The sequence below is a fragment of the Malus sylvestris genome, chromosome 10, assembly GCF_916048215.2.
Source record: "Malus sylvestris chromosome 10, drMalSylv7.2, whole genome shotgun sequence".
Lineage (NCBI taxonomy): Eukaryota > Viridiplantae > Streptophyta > Magnoliopsida > Rosales > Rosaceae > Malus > Malus sylvestris.
Genome location: NC_062269.1, coordinates 37938087 through 37962728, shown reverse-complemented (window position 1 = coordinate 37962728; position 24642 = coordinate 37938087). Strand labels below are relative to the sequence as shown.

Below are 24642 nucleotides of genomic sequence, written 5' to 3'. Positions count from 1 at the left end.
AGTGATCTAAAATTAATAATGATGTGTGAAAGATATAAATGGGCGTGTGAATAACACTTCCAACCATTGATCAGAATAACAACCAAATATCGTAGTCCTTAATATTTACCTTATCCAGATGCATACAATTGTGTACAAATTAAAGCTTGTTTTGAAAGTGCCATACGCCAATGTATATATTAGTACGACTTTTGTTTGGAGTTAATCGTTCATACACATGTGAGCGACTAACAATTTATACAATGCATCAACGGCTTTTAAGTCTTTCGAAATGAGACTCTGAGCAGCTAATAATTAATGCACGGATGAGTGACTGATGATTTACATAAAGAATCAATGACTTACAGTCCTTCACAGTGAGACTGTGAGCCGTTGATGTGTTGCCTAAATGATTTGCACCAACGGCTACTAATGTTTATAGCCCCCCTGGTCGGCTGGTCGTACACAGCCTAGCTTCTCTCTCTCTCTCTCTCTCTCTCTCTCTCTCTCACATCCAATAATATGATCCCAATCTAGATCATATCTTCTCTGGGCCACTTTCACATGTAGTTCAGGATGCCATTGCTGCTTGCTCCTGCTCCCCCACTCCCACTTCTAAGTTTTAACATCTATCACACAGCAGAAACTCACATATCCGGCATTCCAGGGCTGTATACCTCTTTTTCTCGTCTCTTTCGTCACGTGATCAGGAAGACAACGAGAAAGAAGTATACAACATGAGATATGCCAGGATTTATCTACTGTACGCCCCAAAAAAACATGACACCCACCAAACAACCTCATTAGTCCATGCAGCTACAACGTTATGTTAGTATTCTCTCTAAATCAAATCAGTCATTGCATTTTAACATTCTTATTGGCTTAAAATACCGATGTATTTTGACGTTCGCATATAACAATACGTAATTGATTAAGATACTAAAAGTAAATTATTCATTCTGCACATTTCTAAGTGAAAATTGAGTCCATGTTATACAGCAAGGAACACAATTGTATTCATAGTATACACCTTTATACTACCACCTACACTACACCTACCACTTTGGCCCCACACCACAACCAACGGCTCTGATGCATTATTTACATTTCCTATCACCATCCGATCTTAAGTTCCCGCCGGAGAAGGGACCGGAGACAAGTAAACCAGGCTCTGCACCACCGTCTTCCCAATCTTAAACCCGGGAACAACCGTGAAACTCACCAACGGCTCCATGTCGACGTCGTCCGCAGTCACTGACTCCATGAACACCTCCGAAAATCTCGACCCTTTCTTCACCTGAAAAATCGAAACTTGCTGCCCAAACGAGAACGCCAAGCAATGCAGAAGCCAAACCCGCATAGCAGCATCTGCAAACGCCGCGAAAAAAGCAGAGTCCGGAACTCCGCCGGAGCTCACGACCTTCCTCATGTTCAAATTTCCAAAAAGCGAGCACTCCATCTTCGCATGAACGAGCTGGAGGTACTTTGCCTTGGTGAACTTGCAAAACGAAGAACTCGGGTTCTGGGTGAGGAAATTTTTTGGGTTTTCGGATACGAGTTTCTTGAATTTCTGGAAAAACAGAAGGTGGGTTTTGTTGCTTGGGGATAAAGAATCACTGGGTAGGCCGAAGTTTGGATTGTTGAATCCTTCGAGCAATGTTTTGGAAACGAAGGATTCGAATGCGAAGCATCGATGGCTCTGTTTTTCGAAAACAGAACCGGGTTCAATGAATCCGACCGCTATGGAGAGATCCCAGTTGGCGGATTCCATTTCCCGGATCATCAATCTCACAAAGCTTTTGATGGATTTCAAAGCCTGCTGCTGGAATTGAACGAAATGCGTCGGATTCAGCTCCGAATGCCGAATGTTGTCGAAAATGGAGAGAGACGAAGAGCCGCTGTCGTTTAGCCTTTTCTCCGAGCACTTGTTGGACAAGACCAAATCTTGAAGCTTTTTCTGGAGGGACGAAATGTCGGAATCCTTCTTTTCGGATTCGGACTCCAGTTTCTTGATTGTAATCTCGTACGTTTTCATCATCGCCTGCTGCTCCTGAATCTCCGCGAGCATCAGAGTGACCTGCGGCGAGAGATCGAGCTCCTTTTTCAAAAAGCTGCGTTTCAACTCCGATATCGATTTCAGCTCGTTCACCACGGACTGGTCGGCCGTCTGAATCGCTTCGTTGTTGTACGGATCCTGCGCCATTTGGAGCTCCGCGTAAGCTGCTTTTATGGAAGTGATTCCGGCGAAGAGCTTGGCCAGAAGCGCTTCCATAACCGCTCTATTCCTGACTCTGAACTCTTCTTCCTTCTTGTCATCCTTCCGCCGGTCGAGATTGTCCTTGAACTTTCCGTTCAACGCAAGTAGGCAAATGCCATTGCTGGAAGCGATTCTGCTCGTGGCGGTGCGGAGGTTGATGACCTTGCTGAAAGTTCTGGATAATCTGCTCTGTTTTGGTCTCATGGCGATGTCCATCTGCAAATGGTGGAAAATCAGAGGACCGCTGAGCAAGGAGAGTTCAAATTGCTGGTTGGAGGCATAAAACTTTGGGTTTGATTTGTGGGGATGAGGGGAATAAAAGGTGTCTGAAAGGGCAGGGATTTAGTGCGGAAAGCAGAGGCGTAAACTTTGACTATAGGATTTTGGGGAGGGCGGAGGAGATGGAGGAGGTCAGGAAAAAGTGGGGGCGTTTTAAAGCGCGGGAAAAGGGAAAAAGTCGACAGTGTAAATACTGTGTATAGTTACTCATAAGTGAGTACACAACAAGTAATGTACATTCAGTTATAAAACTCGTCGAGTCCGGCTATGAAACGCGCGTCTGTTATTTTGTTAAAAGTAAAATATTGTTGATATATATGTTATCGATAACCTGTTGATATTATAGTAGCTTATGAAATGAATTGGCAATACTTTTTTTAAAGAAATGATTTTTGCACTTTCTTTTTTACCTTGTGCATTTCATTTTTTTATTCTTCCGGTCGAATGAAACGTATAAAAAAGAATAAGAAAACATAATTACGAAGAAAGCGCAGAAGGTAAAATATAGAGCGTTAAAATCACTTTTCTTTTAATGATACTATTATAATATCAATGCAAATTCGTACATTAGATAATTCATATAGAATAATGATTTCCACAATTTCGTTAGTTTCTTTAACGCTCCTTCTCTTATTTTTGTGTTTTAAATCTCTTAATTTAATGTTAAATAAATACAAAATTTTAAAAATGAGAGTGGAAAATATTTTCTTTTAATCCTTTTAATTGAATATTTTGGGTGGGAATTTATAATGGTGGTATACAGAGGTATGATGTGAGTGAGTGATTGATTGCTACCATCTACTCATTGACCCTACCTAGTTGCATCCATAATCGATGGCAGGAGACGAGGAGGAGGATAATTTACCACAGTGGCAAGGCGGTGTTAAGATTTTCAAATAATAGAGTCGTAATATGAATAAAATAAAATTTATTGAATCATTTCGTCAAGCATATATCTGTCAATTTTTGCTAATATATGTCGATAACTATTATTATTCGTAGAGATTTGTTGATGGTGCATGCATGATATTGTGGAGTATTAAAGACTGTCAATACTTGTCAACTAAGGTATTTCATCGAACACATGATGCGCACAATAGGCTCGCACACAAGAAGAGAAAAAATGAAGATAAATATGATAGAGGAAAATAGAAAAGTAGAAGGAGGTTGTAATTTAGTTTATCTTAGTTGTTTATAGGGGTTAAATACAATACACAAACAAATATATATGTCATTTTTTAAGTTGTTAGACCTAAGAACAAGCAATGATCCCATACTGGTTCTGTCACCGATTAACGACCTTATCAATATTCATATGTAGGAATTTGACAGATGCCAAAAAATACATGTATGTACATTGATAATAATACTTCTCTTAATTATCCAACGGATCGGGATAATGTATAATTAGTCTCCATCAATAATTTATTTTAATAATGTAGTTAATGGATGATGATTAGCAGAACAGGGTTTTAGGGTTGATGGGTTAGGGTTGGGACAAGCTTAGAATAAATACACGTTATTGTAATCCTTATGCAATAGTCAATACAATTGTTTGATGATAGGAAATTAGACCAATGAATTTCATAATTGGGGTTTGGATTGCAATTAGATGGAGCTAATCACATTCTTACTCTATCATTAAGAATTCCTACAGTAAAACAACTCTGCAATTTCAGAAGTTAGCGAAAGCAACACACATGTATACATGAATTTTTTGTGCATGAAGTAAAGAACGGAAGCATGCATTGATATTGTTACATATGTGTTCGATAATATGTCAGTATTATTTGTTCTTGATAATATCAGCTCAATACGAATAACATATTTTTGAAAAAGAACGGACGTTAAACTATAGTCGGACTAACTACTATTAATCTAAGAACGAAAATTTGGATAAAAACAACAACTAACCTCATTCTTCGACTCAAGTAAAGCATACTGCATGAACTCAAGATCCATGAACGGCAAGGATAATGGCTGCAACTTAGAACGATTTAACCAAACGAAGCACTTAAAACCGTTACGCAATTTTGGTTCCAACAACTCTTTCACTTCTTTGGTTCTTCTGCAAAACCCTAGTTGTTAAACTCTCTTTATGTTAGCGTCTCTCTCCTCTCTAGAGTTCATATACAGGTTAGGTTATTCCTTTGGCGAATATAACCTATTAAAAATAGGCAAAACTAGGAAAAGGAAATAAAATAAACCGGAATCCAATTCACCCTACAAACCAAATTCAACTAGGACCAACTTTTGCAAAAACAGATCGCAAGACAACAAGAAAATTCCATCCTTTTTTCTTGAATTTTTTTACCGTGGCGCATTTAATATTTTTCTATCCTCTTGTACGGTTTTCTTTACTTCGTAAGGAATATCATACTTCGTCCCAAAAAAAAAAACAAAATTGTTCCACTTATTCTGAACAAGCATAAGAAATTCCCTCATTTAGTTATGTGTTTCTTGAAAATTAGAATGTGCAAATTGCAAGACAAATACAAAATTTGGGTTTTATAAATTAATTTGTTACACAAATTAACAATTTACGTTGCATTGTTATATGCTCTTCTTTTCCTCTCTTTTGGTTAAATTGTTTTGGATTAATTTTTGTTTTTTGAAAATTTACTCTAGCGTTTTCCTCTTGAAGTGTGTTATCTACACACCTGTTTTTACTTATCACACATCCTCTCAATTTTTTACCATTGAAATGAGTGAATTTCAGAAAATCAAAGAACATAAATAACAAAAAGTGTTAAAAATGGATGAACAATACCATCCTTACTCCTTTGAGCGAGAGATTATTTCATATTCCGGATACACTGAATTTTTTTTCTAGAAGTGAATATTGATAAGATTGTGGGACCATGTGGGAGATAATATTTCAAAAGAGACAGAGCCGAAAGAAGATTGTGACGACATCACAGTCCACTGCATGCAGATTGACTACCCAGTTGTGGACTCCACACTAATTGCTACACCCTGCTTCAATCAATTGATTTTCTTCTAGTACAAGAATCGTAACAAATAAAAAAACATAATTAAGAGTATTATCTCGAACTCAAAGTTTTGTATTCGATTTTTCTTTTTACTAACGTCGAAAGGAATGCTAGCAATTTTTTTTATTTTTTAATTTTATCATTACATTTTATCGATTATTTTTCTTATTCTGCAATATTACATGATGATTTGAAATGTTTTTTTTTTCTAAGGCATTATTTAACGATCAACCCTAACACACAAATTTGACAATTTCAATGAAATTGTTGAACGATTTTTAATTTAATTGATTTTCTACATAACTAATCTTTAAATAGTGAACTAGAGTAAATCGTTTCAATCAATGTACAACTTTTTTAGATGAAAAAATAGACCAAAGAAGTTGAAATGAGAAGATCGGTATCATTCCCTCGTAAAAAATGTGTTGGATCTCCCTCTTTCTGTATGGTCAAAACAATAAGGAAAACTCGAAGATAGTACTCACACTGCATGTGACAATGAATGGACCAACATGTTTCAATACAACATGTGATCAATCAACTAGTCCATTTTCAGTATGGGTTTCATTCTTGCTTTAACACTTGAACATGTCCCACTAGAGCTAACATGTGCACTGGATTATTGATCCAAATACTACTCTTTAAGATTAGTATAATTCTTTATTTTGGTTCCTGATAATGAAAATCGATAAAAGTGGTTCTTAAGTTTGTCCATAATAAATTATTTTGGTCATTCTTGAAAAATCTGTCAATATGTTCATTACATTGTCACGTGAACGACCACGCGACCACCAAGGTACTTTTGTCAAACCCACTTAACAAGAACTTTGACGGATCTTTCATAGAGTGACCAAAATAACTTACAGTGTACAAACTCATGAACCAATTCTATCAATTTTTAATGTCAAAAACTAAAATAAGAAGTTATATCAATCTCATAAACCACTTCAACTAAAAATTCTTCGAAGTAACTAAGGTACTCATAAAAGATAGAGAGTGGATAATAGATATGTTTCAAAATTCAAATTAGTGGCCTTCGTGGACATTATTGACAGACAATAGGAGTAGGACAAAAGTTGTCTACATAACCAAAGGTTAATTATATAAAATAAGGCGCATCCCTACACAAAAGTTGCTTGGTCCATAGAAAAAACTACCCACTCTGAAATATGACCCATAACCGAACACATCCATTTGACTTAAAGGAGGATGATAGCTAGTGTGGTGGATTTGCATATTTTATGATAGAAAATTGAACTCTATAAATAGTATTATAATGGCATTTACAAACTTATAATTAGAGTTGGAGAAACTCCTAAACTCGAATGAAACGATAAAGTAATATTCAGAATCACACTTACAAAAACTTCAAATACAAATCTACATGCACAAAAGCAAACAAATCGATCCAGATATACAATGAAAATCATATCCAATCTTTCATAATTACATACACTTTTCCGGGTTTTTAATTGTCGTAGACCCGAGTTTTGTATTAAAATAAATAAGAATGATGAGTTGTGAATGGTCGGGACAACTCAATTCAACGCCTAAAACAAAAATAAGTAAAAGTACTTGGCCTTTTTTTTAACCACATAGACGTTAAGTAGACGTCTTATTTCTCTCTTCTTGTATCATTATATCTGACTAACCAAATCATGGTTGTGAATATTAGATCGTGCATTTCTCATTATCATGGCAATTTTTCTAATTAATTAATAGGATTATACATAATGAACCTTCATTAAGAATAAACCTTGTACTACACTAAAGTTGTCATGTGGTCAATCATGGGACCACGACCTCAACAACTCCCCAAGTTGCCAACACAAGTGGCAAGCAAAACTATTTTCCACGCAATAATATATAATTTCTTGAATTTTGCATGGCAGACCAAATTGCATGTTTCTTGAAATACAACATTATTTTGTTATATATCTAATCTAGCAGTTGGTAATAAATCTATAACATGAACATAATCTTTTCTTTCTTTTTTGGCATGCGACGTTAGTATATCATTACGGTGGATTGAACAGAATTATAACAAATTTTTTAGTTGAATTTGTAATCATCTTTAGCTTCTGGGTGTATTTTTCCTTACCACTATCAAGTGGTGGTTACTGTCATCACCCTATTTACCATCATTGTATGAGTTTAAATTTTGAGATTTATATATATCCATAACACATATCTCGAAATTTAAATCTATCTAAAAGTTATAAGTATGGTGGTGAGCGTCACCACTAGTTGAGGGTGGTGAGCAAAAATTTTCACATAGCCTTCTCTTCAATATTATATTATGAAAAACATAATAGTTTATATACGTATCATGACTTCTAATTCTTCTTTTTTAGCGTGGCCATTTCGAATTACAAATTAAGACTAAAAATATGAGAGAAATATGAAATGAGATTGTAAATCAATTGAATTATTTGCATTCAATTAGCTTTTTGGTAAAGAAAATGAAGAAAATTTGTTAGAGAAGTGTGTTTCTCAAACAAGGCACGCGAGCATATAAGCAGCAAGCCATAAGTACGTTGCATATATATAGATTAATATAGAACTACATGATGTGATTAGGTACGCAGAGTTTGGTGATTAGGGTTTGCTAATGGCAAACAAATTGAGAATCCGTAACCCCATCCCTTGTTGCCTAATAATTGGTTTTTCCAAACGGATATATACTACCTTTTGTTTTCCCCTAATTAATTTCCATATCGATTTACATTTGGTTGATTTCCGATCTTCCCAAACCCATATATGCTAACAAGCTTAACTTTCCCAGATCTGCATCTTTTGCTTTGTTTTGGCTTGTTGCTTTAGTTTGTGCTTTGTAGTTAAAAGTCTCCCAATCCCCCTCCCTCCCTCCCTCCCTGCATCTTGTGCTGTCTAATCACATTACATATTCACAATGGCCACCGAAATTTCATAGTGCTACTGAGAACCAGCTAGTGCAGTACTATTTCACGTTTGTCGCAATTAATCTTTGTTCAAAAAATATTTGACTTCTTACATGCAAAGTTTTTTCCAATTGTCGACATTATCATAGTTTCACACACATGAAAAGAAATTTAGTTTTGTTCAAGTAACTTTGGCTATATATTGTGATTTGGAGAAGAGAAATGCTAAGGAGGCCCTCTCAAAGTGAGATTCTTCATGAACTCTTCACTTCTCGTGTTTTCAACATGATGTTTTATAATATTGACACAAGAATTATGTAAAAAATACGAGATGACGAAGAGTCCATGAAGAGTCTCACTTTTGAAAGAATCTCTTAGCATTTCTCATTGAGAAATACTTTTTAACTCACCATATATACAGATGATATTTCATGGCCAAGTGCAAAGTGGGAGTTACTGTAGGGCATTCAACATTCACATTGCATACCAGTTGCTGTAAATTTTCAATGGCATATCAAAGGGGTTGAGACCTTCAACTTCGTACTCGTAATTGAGATCGGAGGGGACTTGTGGTGCAGTGGAATCTGGACCTTTGTCCTTGGTGCGGTGGTTCAGTGACTCGGTGCAGCAGAATCAGCTTTCCAGGCTATACATTTTGGCAAAAGCCAACCTGTCTAATCCATCATCTGTACGATATTCCTTTTCTTGGTCTCAATCTATAAGATTCGGAATACAACGTTTGTACAGTGAACTAGTGCAGAGGTAGGTTATAGGCTAAATGTCCACTGGGCGGCTTTGTGTCCCTCTATAGGCTAATAGTAAGAGAATGTCGCAAAGTAGTAGGAGAAAGTTTTAGGCCTAAAGATAAATTCCATTTCCAAGTACAATTGCTATATTCTCTAGTGTCTTTAGTTTGATTTTGCTTGTATCATTCAATGATACGAAAATTAAATTCAACACTTAAAACACTTGTATCATTGAAGCCAAGCCCTAGTTTAGAACTACTTCTCTTTTGCGCGCAAAGTTTGTGCATGGGTTGCGCATGATCCAGTTGTCTATTGACGCCATAGCTATAACAACAACAACAACAATCTGATGTCATAATGACATTGTAACAACAATAAAATCGGCTGTGTGCTTACAGTGTCGTTGGATTATCATTAGATTGTTGGAGTATTGTTATAGTGTCATTAAGACATCAGAGTGAACCGAGTCATGCACAAACCATGAGCACACAAACTGGTGCACAGGAAAGAAGAAGGGATGATAGAGTTAGTGGTGTTGATTTCTAATCCGCTTTAATATTTGGCCGGATTTCTTACTTGTTCACTTAATGGTAAATTCTTATATCAACGGGTTTTTCTATAATACTCATCACATTATGTATGAAAGCAATACGTTACCATAAAATATAACACTGATCACATGACTATGTATAACACTCATCGCATGACCTAAACATGAGAATATATCGTCGAATCTTCACAATAATCTCCCCGAGCCACTTTAGCACACCAAATTTTCACCTTCTGCAAACCCCCTTTATCTCCTTTTATATATTTAATCTAATTTCACAAAAAGAAGAAGTGTACCCAATCAATCTTTCATGGCTTCTTTATGCCTTGCATGACAACTTGAACTTATTAAAACCTTGAACTCCATCCTAAAAAGCATGATTACCTAGGTTTTTTTTTTTTTTTTTAAGCTTAACAAAGAAAACACCCCTATTAAGCTTAGCATAACTTTGAGAGGGACATGAGTGTTGAGCAAGCGTCTGTGCTTTGCTTTGCGACCAAAAAATCTAATCATACGACTCATACCTAATCTAGTGCAAATTGGGGCTCAATTTTTGCAGCCGAATGTACAAAAAATAAGGCCAAAAGTTGCAACGAATAGAATCCATCCTTCCAAAGTTTGAAGTCTGTCCAATTACCAGGAAGCACCATGACTGCTCACTTCATAAAAACACTAACACAAACCAGACACACTCACTAATCACCAAATAATTACAAAGTAAATCGTACGTATACTCTTGACTTGAGTAGCTTAAAGGAGAAGAGGAAATACAGTGAAAACACAAAAAACGTAAAATAGTGTGATATGGGCGAGTGGTTTGCAGTTCAATTGCTTCAAAATGCTTTCAATATTGTTTTGTGTATAAAAAAGAAAATACTGGTATATTGGACTTCCAACCCGACCCCATCCGGTTTTTTGCCCTTTATTGGACTGACCCAAGGTCATGGGCAGGGTAGGCCCAATATTAGAGACTGGGTTGGGTGTGAACCAATACTTTTCCCTACAACTCACCAAATATGTCACACTAGTTCATAGTCCGTTGGTCATGGCAGTGTACCGCTCCATTCAACCCGGGTTCGAGAATCCCTCTTCCCGTGGATTAAGAGTAATTTCGAATATTATCGTGTCAAAAACAAACTACTGCGTGCAAGGCTATCCATAAAAGACGATGTAACAAGTAAAAAACCGTAACCAAACTACAAATTCGACCTCAATTGTATCCCTAGTGTTGTCCAAGGTCGGACGTAATTACAGCTCTCAACTATCTTACCTTTCATTAGGGCTTAAAGGCCGAAAAAGCCAAGTTGGCTTTCCCTCTCTTTCTCAAATGTCTCAAAGTACTGATAGATGATTGTGACAGCAAGCAAAATCCCAGTCCCTGAGCCAATTGCTCCCATGAAATCTGCCAGAACAGTCAAGGCACCAATGCACAAACCTCCGAATGCAGCCGCAGTAGGTATGTAGCGGTTTAGTTCCTTCTGTAAGTTTGAATCTCTATGTCCAGGCATCACCATTTGTTGTTCCTGCAGAATTAAGCAACATAAATGTCAATCATCAACCATAAATGTATTAGTTCGTGACGTTAAGTTGTTTGAGAATCATAAATTTAATCCTAGAAATCTCATGTCTTCACATTAACAATCATGCTACGAGATCTCCAAAATGTCTTTGTTTTTGTGACATCAATTTGAGGAATCCAAAGGTTTATTTCAAAAGAAAAATCATAGAACTAGAATGAGGAAGGCAAATAATACCTTGAGCTGCTTCGCTACATCTCGGGCAGAAGAACCAGAAACTTCAATCCAAGTTTTTGAGAAGAGTGCACAGGCTGAAAGCATGAACACTAGATAGAACAGAGCATGGAATGGATTGGCAGCCATATCCGCCAAGCTGCAATTAAAACCACATTGACAAAGAAAAAGAACCAACGCTATTAATACATGCTTTCGCACACGAAACATGATAAAAATGGCAGGAGACTTCAAAGGTTAAACAATAAAATGTGCTGGATCACCTTCCTGGAGCCGTGATATAGTAGGCAAGACCACCAACTGGAATAGATTGGCCAGAATATTCAGAATCCTGCCACTTTCCAAGAATATTCACGAAGAAATTCCCACTGAACTTCCTGTAAAGCAACTGTACGAAGAAAACAAGTTTCATGTGAATTAATTAACAACTGCAGTAAAGAGCCCTTAGTTTTTACTGCCTAGTAACTTACTTGAGAGATGAAATAAAGATTGGAGACAAGAGCAGACTGGAGAATGATGGGCATGTTAGAGGTGTAGAAAAGCTTAATAGGATATGATCCCTGCTGTCCACGGGCATTCTTTGATCTCACCGGTAAAACAACACGAAAACCTTGGAAGTAGACGACAATGAGAAAGATCAAGACTGTAGCAAGCAGATTAGTAACATTTGGCAGGTTTTGCCTGTAGAAAGCTTCGCGAAGAGCACGAACTTTGTCGTTCCTGGTGATCAAGAGATGGAACAGTGCAATGATGGCACCTTCAAATTCAGCTCCCCGTCCGCTATTGATAGTTGTAGGGCTAAAGGACTTCCAGATGATGCTTTCACTGCATAATCAAACCAAAAGTCAAGTATGGCAAGACCATAGATTATATATATAATGCTAAAAGGTAAAAGAAATACAGGTTTCTAGCGTACCAGATGTTGGTAGCTATAAAAAGGGAAATCCCGGATCCCAAACCATATCCCTTCTGAAGAAGTTCATCTAGGCAAATAACAATAATTGCAGCAAAGCAGAGCTGAACAATGATAAGAATCGCATTCCCGACACCAAGTTGAGCGACACTACCATACATTCCTGAAACCACATAAGCAACAGCCTGACCAACAGCAATGAGGATGGCCAACAACTTTTGTGCCCCATTTCTGCAAATTAGAAGCCGATAAAATTCAAGAGATTAGAATACTAGCAAAGCCACCCAATTAAGTCATAAGACTCATAACTGAAGGATCATTGTCTCAATGACTAGCAACGTAAGGAAGGAACAAGCTGAACAATTTTACATAAACCACTAATTTACTGTTGAAACAAATTAAACCAAGATTATACCAGGAAGTAGGAAGGACCAAAGGAGAACTGAGCATAGTTTGAAAACTAACAAAAAGAGCAACTTCTGAAGTAAATTTCTTAATAACATGCAACTAGCGTAGCAGGGCAAGGAAGGAACAAGCAGAAGTTGAAAAGTATCAAAATATGCAACTCCAAAAGCAAAGTTCTTCATATCATTCAATAATCGAAGCAAGGAAAACTGTTTAAAGCAAACAATTAGAGTAAAAATCCTCACAATAGAGCACGATCCTCACGGACATTGTTGTCGACTTCAATGATCTTTGAACCGGCCAAGAGCTGCACGACCATCCCAGATGTCACAATGGGGGTTATTCCGAGCTCCATCACAGTCCCACGGCTTGATGCAAGAATAACGCGCATCCAATAAAATGGATCAGCGCCAGTGGTAGAGTGAATGCCATAAAGGGGAAGCTGGCTGCACACCAGAAAGATGAACAGGGAAATCACAGTGTATATAATCTTCTCTCTGAAGGGGATCCTTCTGTCAGCGCTTTGAACTTCCGGTAGAAAAGAAAGAAACGGCCTCACCAAATGCAAAACTCGAAAACCTCCTCCCATTTTAAGCACTACAAATTAAACCGAAAATGTTTAGAACCATAACATTGATTAAGCACTGGATAACTAAAATCAAGAACAAATTAGCAGTCCGAAAAAGGAATTCCCCGCCATTTATACAAAATAAACTGCTACCAGCAATCAATTGCTAACTCCACAAGTTATAGCATAATAAAGGCAGATCAGCTAAGAATTAACTGAAATGCAACGTACACATAATATAATTTAGCTTCGGATTTTAGAAACGAAAACTACGGGGCCGTTTGGTAACCATTTCGTTAAAGCAAAGTAATAATCAATCGTCGTTAAGCAAAGTAATAATCGGTAATCAACACATATAGGTTCAGATTTCACAGTTTCAAGCGTTGATTTCTTGTTGCATGCTGTATAAATCACATAATCTACAATCTAATCGCATCAACTTAAGCAAATCAGTTCAGAAATCTCAACTATCCAATTGTTTTCTACTAAAAATCGCTTGGAAAAACCTCAAGAGATCATCAAAATTCCAGAACGATAATCCAAATTAATCATGTAAAAAAGGAGAAAGGCGTTTACCTGAGAGAGCTCCAAACGCAGAGCTAAAGAGAGAGAGAGAGAGAGAGAGAGAGGCAAGGGGAAGGCGACGCCCTGAAAAATCTAACACACAATTGTGACTTAGCCGCCGCGTTATCGTATTTGACGTGGCGCACGCACAGTCAGCGTCCCGGCACAAACTTCAATGACCAGTGACGACGAAGAATGAGTCAATCGTGCGACGCCATGTGTGACGTGTTTGTTGATTTTTCTTGTTCCGCATGTGAGCTGCGTGACGTGCTTGTTTGATCCGCTTCGTTTCAACTCTTCTGACATTTGATATTTTTTTTAGGATGTGATATCCAAACATCCTATATTATTTCTCACACATTTTTTTTTAATTTTTTGGCTGTTGGATTGGATGAATTGAAGAAGATCAACGAACAGAAATTATCAAAATGTATGTGAGAAGTAAAATAGAATGCGTGGATAGTACACTCTTTTTCTCTTTTGCTGATTTTTCTTTCTAACTGGGCCTTGTTTAATCTCTAATTGGCCCAATCATGGAGAAACTCTTGGGTCGGACACTCTTGGTGCCCAATCCGGACAGTCCACATAAATGTCCCACCGCACACAAAAATTTCTTATCTCTATATATTTTGGTCTCACCCGCTTCTGTTCCAGTTTGGCAACCTTATATGGGTGTCCAGACTGAAGAAAATCTCCTTACACAGGCGCCCGGAGTCCCGACACATGACTTTTCTTGTACGGACTTTCCCAACCACGGCGATGGGAAGCGGTACTCTTTGATACTCTTTAACAGTCGATGCAACCGCGTCGAGGGTTATAGGGTTTTTGATTATGAAAGGGAATTTAAGAGATTAATTGTTTGGAGATATAAAAATACGTTTGTTTTGGTCGCAAGAGAAATAAAGGCACCATATGTTGATTTCAGATAGTGATGGTTATCTAATATCAACCTACTACTAAAGGTGCCTATGATGCATAATATGAGATAGACTTACACGGCATGAGTACACTGCTACGATGACATCACTTGCCATGTAAGTTGTTCTCACGCAACATTACAAAAACATTCTGTAGACGTGGAATACACATCCACCAAAAAGAAAGGAAAAATAGGAGTTATACCGTATGCCTGGGGTTCCATTAATCCTTCCAACATCCAACATCTTTACAAGGTGACCATATGAGATTTCGATATTATCAACTCGAAATTAACGGGAGTATTAATCTGACCTTAACGGGAGTGTTAATCTGACCTGCAAGTGCCTATAAGAACAAAAACACACTTCCTTGGCTTACGCTGGCAGCTGAAGCTTTGCGTTGTTTTTCCAGCTGAAAAACAAACAGCTTTTCATGTTAACCATCTAAGAGAGTGAACAAGGATCATTAGCAAGGTGTCATATTAGCTACCTGAGAGAGTAGTAGTAGAAAAAATCTGCATATAAAGCTGTCTGAACCAGACCGGCGATGCAAGCTACAAAAAATACCATACAGTTGAGAATGTACATCGACGGTTCTCACATAGCTTACCTATCCATCGACTGAAATGTGGTTCTGTGAAGTAGCGGTAGATCCAGTTGAGAATGTACAATGCACGATAGGCCCTGCAATAAGAAACTTAACTTGTATCCCCAGATTTTTTTCTGAAAAGATGTCACCATATAAGATGAACTTGGAACATAAATGCGTACAAGTATACCATCTATCAATCTAATCTGGTCTAAGCTGCTGTATCTGTTTGTTTACCTGATTTCAAATTTTCAATACATTCAGCATTCAATCAAGGAAGCAAGAATCAAAATCACACTTCCTCTTTAGTAACCACACACTAACTTGGGGACCACTATTAACACCGCGTATGTGTAAAGGAAATGTTGTGGTGTGAAGCAATATATGTATTTGCATCGATGTCTCGGAATTTAACTTCTATATAGTATTCCCACATGCCCAAGTCCCGACCATAGAAGTTGGATTCTGAGACATCAATGAGCAAATTCATCTTGTACGTAAAACGAACAAGCTACCACTACTAACCAGTTAGAAACTTCTTCACCAGTCCGATTGCCTCTTCTCCTTCTATCTTTCCTAAGAAGGGCCAACTTCATAACTTTCCGAAAAGAAGGAAGACACATGGTAAGGCCCTCTTTGCCAGAGTCCGTAAAGACAATTTGCTTCACTAGCAAACAAGTCACGTACTTCATTCCTATACGTTGTCCCGATTACAACCTTCCCCTAAAGTTGAGGTCAGCATCCAATAAATGAAATAGCATACACCCTATAGTCTTTTCCGCAACAGGGATTGCTTTCTCAAATGGCATATGCCTCGCCTCTCTTATGTGATAAAGTAGCTCTTCATTCTTCACACCACATATATTCTCAGATTTCGGCAGAGTTAATGCATACAAACACTGGCATAGATTTCACTAATGTGTTCATCTTGGTTTAAGATTAAATCTATACGACAGCGACTTAAAGGAAACCTATTGAGTAACAAAATCAATTAAACTTCACATCATCAACAGCAATCAAATATTGAAACCTAACCACAAGATATTACCGAGTGTATGGCAAGTTAGGGACGGTACAGAGGAAAGAAATATACTTACCCAAGAAGGAACACATATTGCCCTGTCAAATTGTCCACATTTCCACTTCGTTGTAGCAAAACTAACTGCGGAATAATAGAAACCGCCTCCGAGTATATAGAAAATGCCCAGAGGACCTGAAAGTAGTTCCAATTCACCATTACAATCATACCCTGGTCCAGGCAAACCAATTTCAAACGAGACTAGATGCATCCAACAAGACGAGAATGTCGAAAAATTTGTCTCTCCTCTTGAAACTTGAACTTCTCATTGACAAGCAGGGCAGGCAAAAAGCAGCCTGCTATAAGAAAATAATGGCGGAATGTATCGAGCTCTTGATCGTAAGAACGCTTCACCATTTTGTGCATCCGCATACATCAAACAATGGCAAGCGAGCTTCCAATAAACACAAGCTTCATCACAGTGTTATACACCGAAATAAAGTCCGTAAACAGGTCCAGGTACCGAGCCAGAAACACTAGAGCATAGCATAGAGCTCCTGAGTCTTAAGCGAAATCCCTAATCACAATTAAGCAACTAATCAATTTACCAAACTAATAATCGCTAATGCATACAAATTTAATGGAAATTAACTTCGAAATCGATCCGGTCCCGAACATAAGGAAATCACAAAGTTGTTCTCTTTAACACTAAACAGATCAAAATAAAATCTGGGTTTGCATTACCGAGTAAAGTTCTCCACATTGAGCAATATTTAGGTGGGAACAATGAAATTCAATTTTCCATCAAATTTTCCAGCGTTTTCTCAGGAAACAAACAGGGGTTTAGGAAAAATGGGAAATGGAAAACGAGTAGGGATGAGGTGTGTAACCTGAGCATGATTTGGTAGCAATGATTGGAAAAAAAAAATATGCACTCATGCCCGTTCATGATCATCGGCGGCCTCGCCGAGCTGCTGGCGATGAATTCATTTGATTCACCGCCTGCTAAGTGCTGACTGACCTGATTAACCACCAAGTAATGTAAGAATTGGACGTTACTCTGTTGATTGATTAGATTCAAATGACGTTGTTAATCTGGTTTGAAAATGGAAACTTTAAAGCTCTGGTACTGTTCATTTTAACGAAAAACTATATTTTTACACTAAAAAGTCAATTCTGGTACTATTCACTTTATCCTTTATTTTGTCTTTATCATTAAAACTCAAAGTTTTCAAACCCTTTTCATTAGTTTTCCTTTTGAAAATACATATATTGTGCGCTGTTGTCCAGGTGTTTTATATTGACCTACGTAACTCAGTGGCTACAGTTGAAGAATCATGCGATTGTAGACATTGTTTTTTAGATTTGACCTACTTAACACAACACATACATACATTCACAAGTTGTTGTGAGTGTGAAACCCATGTCGGGAAATTAAAGAAATTTGCATGTATAAGGGGTGAATTAGTCTCGACTTAACTTAAATTTAATTTAAGAATGGCTACTTTAACTTAAATTTTATTGAGTTAAATCTCAATTGATCACTCATAAAAAATATTCATGGGAGAAATTTTTCAACGCAAGGTATTGGATAATGCACCAATATAAATGTGACTTTCCGATGGAATAAAGATTGGGCTGGGCCTGGTGTGTTAACCCATACATTTCGTTTTTTTTTCATTTTGTTTTTACTAGTAATTAGGGCAAAACAAAACTAGAACTTTATTCGTTTTAATAAATGATATTATTTACATTAATGAGGTGGGAGAGTATGCTAAGCTTCACAATAGACAGGTAATAATGTGGTTTAAATTCGCCTTTGGTGAGAATGGAACCTAAAACCTCTGACTTATAAGTGAAGAGAAATATCATTAAACCGTAGTATTAAGTGACATAGCCGAACTAAAACTTAAAAACAAAAATCTTGGTTTTGGGTGTCCAAATAAAATTCAAGGGTGTTTGGGTGTCCAAAAGAAAAACTTTTTTCACTCCATAATTCATATGTTGATGAGGTAAACTTAATATCAAGAAAACTCCTATTAAGAATCATACCAAACGTGTGGATACTTGCACATATACGACGTCGTGCAAATCACAAGACCGTACAATGGACGAGAAAATAACTTCCAGAACAATTCTTGTTATCTAAAACAAAATGTTTAGTATCAAACTTAACATCCAATCAGTAACATTTAATCTGTAGCCACCCCTAATAACTTAAAAAAAAAAAAAGGGAGTGCAAGTTAGCCGTCGCAAAGATTCACTTTGGCATGCAATTGAGTAATCATTACTTCAACAAATTTTGAGGAACTAGTTTGTGTATAGATTAGAGATTGCATCACTCCCTAAACCAAAAAAAATATGAATGCTTGGAACACATGACGATGTTGTTGTCCCTCCGGAACTAGACATAAAAGGAGCTTTTCCAATAGATAAAAATGATGCTCTCCACCCTTTTCTCCCCCCCCCCCCCCACCCAATGCAAAATAAATAAAAATAAAAAGTTAAATTAGCCGTTTTTTTCACTTAGTATTATGATTTAATGATTTTTTTTTCACTTATAAGTGAGAAGTTTTAGATTCGATTCTCGTCAAAGGTGAATTCGAACCAAATTATTATGATTAGTTCAATGTGAGGCTTAACCCACTCTCCCACTATTCGTGTAGATACTATCATATGTAATAAAAAAATTAAATAGAAAACAAATAAATCACAAAAATTGGTCATCTGGAAATGTGCGAACAAAAGCTTCCTAAAAAAAATAACGGGAGGTCTTGAATTCGATACGTTGTTAAGTGTGAATCTGCTTGATCGTGACAACGGATAGGCTGTGTAATTTCAAACCAACCTTCTCTGGGCTGAGATGATAATCGTGGTGCAATTATCAACTAGTCTTCTCTAGGCTCAATTGTCCTCCTTTTTAAAAGAAAAATAAATAAAACTAAATTAAAAAGCTAGGAAGGCTTTGAGCAAAGTCAGCTGCACACTTGATAAACTGCTTTAATCAAAGATTATATACTGGGCCCTATATATGTTAACCATGTAACGACAATTTTGCTCCTGCTTTCTTTAACTTTTGTGTATTATGTGCCTCCCCTAATCATTTGCTTTGGAAGATAACAAAGTAATTTAATTATTTAATTACTTAAATTGTAATCAAGCACTTTCACTTTGGTGTCATCTGATTGATTTTAAGTTGGTCTAATTATTTAGGTTTGAAAATGATTTGCATTTGAGTTCTTAAAGCAGCAGTCAAAGATTCGTTGAGAAATAAAGAAATGACGTTTTCATAATAAAGATATCTTCTCCGAATCTCTTCCACCAAGGTCATCTGATCAAGTAATCTGGACATTTGAAATTTTATCCAATGGTCCACCTGTTTTGACCTCTTAAAAGTTATAATAATTTTTTGCTGTTTGATAAAATTTTAAAGATCCGAATCACTTGATCTGGTGGCCTTGGTAGAAGAGATCTATAAATGATATCTTCTTGTTTTCATAGGCGAAAGGCCATGGGGACACGCCGTTTGTAATCTATGGATTTCCTCGTCATCTTCTTCTTGTATGTTAATGTTATGGTAGAATTATTGGATGAAAACATATCCGAAAAGAAGATATCATCTTTGTATTTGTATTGTTGGTCGCACCTCAAAATTTAGGAGTTAAGAATTCCCCCTTCTATTTCCATAAATTTTTTCAAGGGGCTGGTGGTTGAAACAAGAACCAGATTAATGTGCACCCCACATACAATATATGCTACGAATTAGGTCACCGAACAAAAAGATCATATGAACATGGACTTCATGTTGCCTTTCAACTGCTTAAAACCTCACCTCTCTCTGCCTTCAAAACTTGCTTAGGCCGATCCAACTTGGTGCAAGGTGGGTCAGCTGACCCCCGCCCGAGTTCAAAAATATTCCATAGAAGAGTTGGATGCAGTCCTTTAAATTTTTTAGAGGCCCTTGAAAATTGTTTTCCAATTGTTCGACGAATTGCCTCTATGGGCACTGGGTATGGTAGCTGCTACCCTCATGCATTTGTATGTGTTGCTATGAGCATCTGTCGATATGCACACTCAGTATATGTTGGTATCTGTCACCATGCTTGCTCAAAAGCTATTAACATCAATTGATATGTTCGCTCGAAAGCTGTTTGCATCTGTCGACATATGTGTAATATAACTTGGCAAATAACCTCAAGACTACCTAAGTTCGATGAAATACCAATTTGCATGTTCAACTTTCCAAAACTTGTTGCGTGTTACATGCTATTCTTGTTGACCCCCTAATAATATTTCCTAGATCCACCACTGTTTGTTTCCTGGTTCTTCTTTATTTTTGCTATATATCCATGTAATCTACATCATGATATATATATATATATATATATATATATATATATATATATATAGGTATTTGTTTATTTGTCTCCTAAACTTGTATGCAGCTGCCAATTTCATCTCTGAACTTTAATTTTTGCCAATTACCCCCTGAACTTTTCAAATTAGCCAATTTTCCCATTGAGCTTTAATTTTAGCCAATTACCCTCTGAACTTTATAAATAGCTAATTCACCCTTGGCATTAGATTTTATAAACTTTCATCCAATTTTTCATCCTTTTTGCCCTCGTATAGTTGTCATGTGTCGTTTCTGTGATCAAGATTGATGGAAAATTAGATGTAAAATTTTAAAATCTAATTCATGGGAGGAAATTGGCTATTTATAAAAGTTCAGGGGGGTAATCGGCTACAAGTAAAGTTCAAGAAGGAAGTTGGCTAATTATAAAAATTAAAAGGGATAATCGGCTAAAATTAAAATTCAGGGGCAAAATTGACAGCTCAATACAAGTTTAGGAGACAAATCAACAAATATACCTATATATATATATATATGGAAATTGGCTATTTATAAAAGTTCAGGGGGGTAATCGGCTACAATTAAAGTTCAAGGAGGAAGTTGGCTAATTATAAAAATTAAAAGAGGTAATCGGCTAAAATTAAAATTCAGGGGCAAAATTGACAGCTCAATACAAGTTTAGGGGACAAATCAACAAATATACCTATATATATATAATATTTAAGAAAACTAATGAAAATGACTTGAAAACTTTGAGTTTTAACGATAAGGACAAAATAAAAGGTAAAGTGAATAGTACCAGGATTGACTTTTTAGTGTTAAATTGTGGTTTTTCGTTAAAGTGAATAGTATCGGAAGCTTTCCGTTAAAGTTTCCTATATATTTATGTCATAATACACACAATGTATAATCGGGTGCCTGCAGGCACCACATTGTGTGGTCCTGCCTTCCTCTTTTATTTCATTTCATTTATATGAGAATCCAAGAAATATATCACATGGACCGACCTCACACCAATATTTATACCAAATATTGAAAATATATCTAAAGTCTTTGGTTTATATTCACCAAGTATTAAAACATGTTCCATTTGCACCATCCTTCACTAAATACCTTGGTCCCCTCCACTATCTCACTCACCACAATGGGGCCTTATATCATTTAATGTCATAACAACTTCACCAACATCTCCATAAAATCCCTTTACTAATCCCTATCTATATTCGAAATTTCGAGTTCAATTATTCTATTCGCATTCACTTTCACTAATTCATACTTACACCCGAAAGTTCAAGTTCAATTTAATTTTCTCATTATCGCTTGTATCAAAAAAACAATACCCATACAACTTTTCTTAGCATGCACAAAAAAATCTAGGTAATTTTGTATTTTAGAAGAACATAAAATGTATTAAACAAGCACATTGGTCCCCTCCCCAACCATTATATAAAATCTCAGTGGCTACGAGAATGGAGACTTTGGATTTCATAAGAAGTTCAGCAGCTCTGGCCATGGCCCCACTTGATTTTTTTTAAGAGGATCAGCTGAAAACTTTGTCACGACGATCTATTTTTTTGGGAGTTTAGAAGACTCACAGAGGCAATCTACACATCACTGCATTATACATTCTTTGCCTGTCCTCTTGCTCAACATTAAGTTTCACAGAGGCAATCTACACTTCTCTGCATTATACATTCTTTGCCTATCCTCCTACTCAACATTAAGTTGGTATATAATTAAGCAAATTAAAATGCCAAACACAAGTTTAATTAAAGTACCAATGTTTTTATTTATTTTTCTGTGCTTCCATACATTAAACTAGAAACCAACAAAGAAGATAAAAAACAAAAGAAAGACATTTGAAAAACCGGGGGAAGTGTACAGACAAGTTGAGACAAGACACTGTGGATCATGTTTGCACCAAAGGAAAATCTGTCTTCAACGGACAGGATCTCATCACATATGTAGATCTAATTCCTCAATGTATTTACAATTTGTAGCAATCATAATTCGTGTAGTTCTCAATCTTTCTCCTCCTAGTTTTACTGTTTTACCCTGTAAGCTTCGGGTAAATATAAATCGTCCTGGCTAACTTTTAGTTTAGTCGTATGTTTACGTAATTGAAATAAGTCTTTGAAGCGACTCACATTAATTATCTGGTTGTAACAATAATATTTAAAATAAAGAGCTGTTAATTTCACCCCTTTATTAATTTATTTTTAATCACATATTTACCTCCTATGTCAAATGACGTAAATACCTAAATAATTTAGAACCCTTCTCTCTCCCTCCCTCTTTCAGATCTCTCGCAGTTGAATTGAGTCGAATGATGTTAATTGTTTATAGGATATTTCAGTAATAAAAGTGGGTGGAGAAAAAATATTAAGTATTTTTAACTTTCTACGGTGGGTAAAATTATAAAATAAGTAGAAAAATAGGATAATGGAATAGGTTTAGTAACATTATTTAAATATTTGTTTGTAATGTTTAATGAAGTCAAAGGTCCATCAGGACCCCCAAATAGTATTACAGTCTGTCCACTGTAAATTACAGTTTGTTATTGACCAAAAAAAAAAAAAAGAAAGTAAATTACAGTTTGTCTTGCGTCAAAAGATTCACCCTTGGATGATAAAAGGGGCAGAGAATCCTATAGAATTTACCCTTACAAAAATATAAAAAAAAAAACTAGTGTTATTTACATATATATTTTTTTATTTATGATGCACTATTCTCAATTTTAAATTATCCAATAAAATAAATTTAAGAAAATTAAATAATAAAAATTAATATAAAATATATGAATAACACCACCCAAATTAAATAATTGATTGACGAAATATATTTACCTGAAGAGTTTCTATGCATCATTTCTACTTATCATCAAAAGGAAGAGAGAATATCCAAACATGAAATTTGAAGATCTTTGACCAATTTTAGTGAGAGCATCAACAACGAAAATTTTCACGGAAAACATGTTTAAACTTCACGAAAAACACGTGTAAAGTTTTCACGAGTTTTTTAGATACTCTTAGTGATGGTATTGAGATAGTTGGTCACTTGCTCTAACGGGTTCTTCTATAAAAATAAAAACAAAATAGCTTGAGTTATCCTTTTTTTTCTTCTAGTTTTATGTGACTACAAGGAGAAGTTTTTAGGTCTTGGATAACTAGATCATGTGACTGTTTAGTAGATAACACAAAGTAGAGAGTCCATGGAAACAAAAAACATAAAAGACAATGTGCTATGTGTTTATAACCATACTACCACGTGATCTGATCATTCAAATTTTAAGAATTTCTCTCACTTAGGACATTGCACCTACTTGTCTTTTTGTACGTAGGGATTGTGGCTACGTCTCACAATATCACAAAAGAGTTTATTGGACCATGCACAAATTATTATTTAATTCAATCGTAGTCCATCTTCAAGCGTATCATTAAAAGGACGGAAGTTGTTTTTAACTCTCGTGAGTCTCGATACTAACTTCATCCAGTTCGTTCAACCAAATTTTGATAAGAAAACAAGTAAAGCAAGTTTTACCCTAAGTAGTGTAATTGATGAAGTAAACTTCAAAAATTGAAAAACTACTGCTAAAAATTCTGTGACCCAAATAAGAAAGGTAATATATTTCATTAATATGACTGAAGAATCCCTTTAAATTAGGTTCAATAATTGGAACTGGAAGCCAAATTGAGTCAAAATCACGGTGTCAACTTTAAATCATTCAAAATTTTTAAGGAAAATGCCAATTTAAGGTGTCTGCAATTTTCCCATCCGCTATATTTCAACGGCAGGGGAGTTGTTGGCCCCCCAATTTCAAAATTTTGATACAGAAAAGGTAAATAATTCAAGAAACAAA

The 24642-nt window shown here is 36.1% G+C and overlaps 3 protein-coding genes across 3 annotated transcripts; all 3 read right to left on the bottom strand.

The window, feature by feature from the left end:
* Window positions 1-919: 919 nt before the first annotated feature.
* Window positions 920-2717, bottom strand: LOC126584809 (IRK-interacting protein-like). The gene has a single exon (XM_050249162.1). It carries the CDS (start codon window positions 2450-2452, stop codon window positions 1106-1108), a length of 1347 nt encoding a protein of 448 aa, XP_050105119.1. The 5' UTR covers window positions 2453-2717; the 3' UTR covers window positions 920-1105.
* Window positions 2718-10747: 8030 nt separating this feature from the next.
* On the bottom strand, window positions 10748-14065 carry LOC126586214 (uncharacterized). Its single transcript, XM_050250944.1, has 7 exons — window positions 13918-14065; window positions 13019-13370; window positions 12372-12599; window positions 11926-12280; window positions 11719-11843; window positions 11459-11594; window positions 10748-11227 (listed from the first exon to the last, which is right to left on the bottom strand). The coding sequence occupies exons 2-7, from the start codon at window positions 13360-13362 to the stop codon at window positions 10988-10990; spliced, it is 1428 nt and encodes a 475-aa protein (XP_050106901.1). The 5' UTR covers window positions 13363-13370; window positions 13918-14065; the 3' UTR covers window positions 10748-10987.
* Window positions 14066-14874: 809 nt separating this feature from the next.
* LOC126586215 (ER lumen protein-retaining receptor A-like) lies at window positions 14875-17469 on the bottom strand. The gene is made up of 5 exons (XM_050250945.1): window positions 17320-17469; window positions 16509-17006; window positions 15433-15506; window positions 15313-15376; window positions 14875-15234 (listed from the first exon to the last, which is right to left on the bottom strand). Exons 2-5 carry the CDS (start codon window positions 16655-16657, stop codon window positions 15198-15200), a joined length of 324 nt encoding a protein of 107 aa, XP_050106902.1. The 5' UTR covers window positions 16658-17006; window positions 17320-17469; the 3' UTR covers window positions 14875-15197.
* Window positions 17470-24642: the final 7173 nt, after the last annotated feature.

Coding starts and splice junctions, on each gene's coding strand:
- LOC126584809 (XM_050249162.1), bottom strand. CDS start 2,452: ATGGACATCGCCATGAGACCAAAACAGAGCAGATTATCCAGAACTTTC.
- LOC126586214 (XM_050250944.1), bottom strand. CDS start 13,362: ATGGGAGGAGGTTTTCGAGTTTTGCATTTGGTGAGGCCGTTTCTTTCT. Junction 12,600..13,018: donor CGTGAGGATCGTGCTCTATT/GTGAGGATTTTT, acceptor TCTAATTTGCAG/AAATGGGGCACAAAAGTTGT. Junction 11,844..11,925: donor ATCTTTATTTCATCTCTCAA/GTAAGTTACTAG, acceptor TTCTTCGTACAG/TTGCTTTACAGGAAGTTCAG.
- LOC126586215 (XM_050250945.1), bottom strand. CDS start 16,657: ATGATTGTAATGGTGAATTGGAACTACTTTCAGGTCCTCTGGGCATTT. Junction 15,507..16,508: donor CAATATGTGTTCCTTCTTGG/GTAAGTATATTT, acceptor TTCTTATTGCAG/GGCCTATCGTGCATTGTACA. Junction 15,377..15,432: donor ACATTTCAGTCGATGGATAG/GTAAGCTATGTG, acceptor TATTTTTTGTAG/CTTGCATCGCCGGTCTGGTT.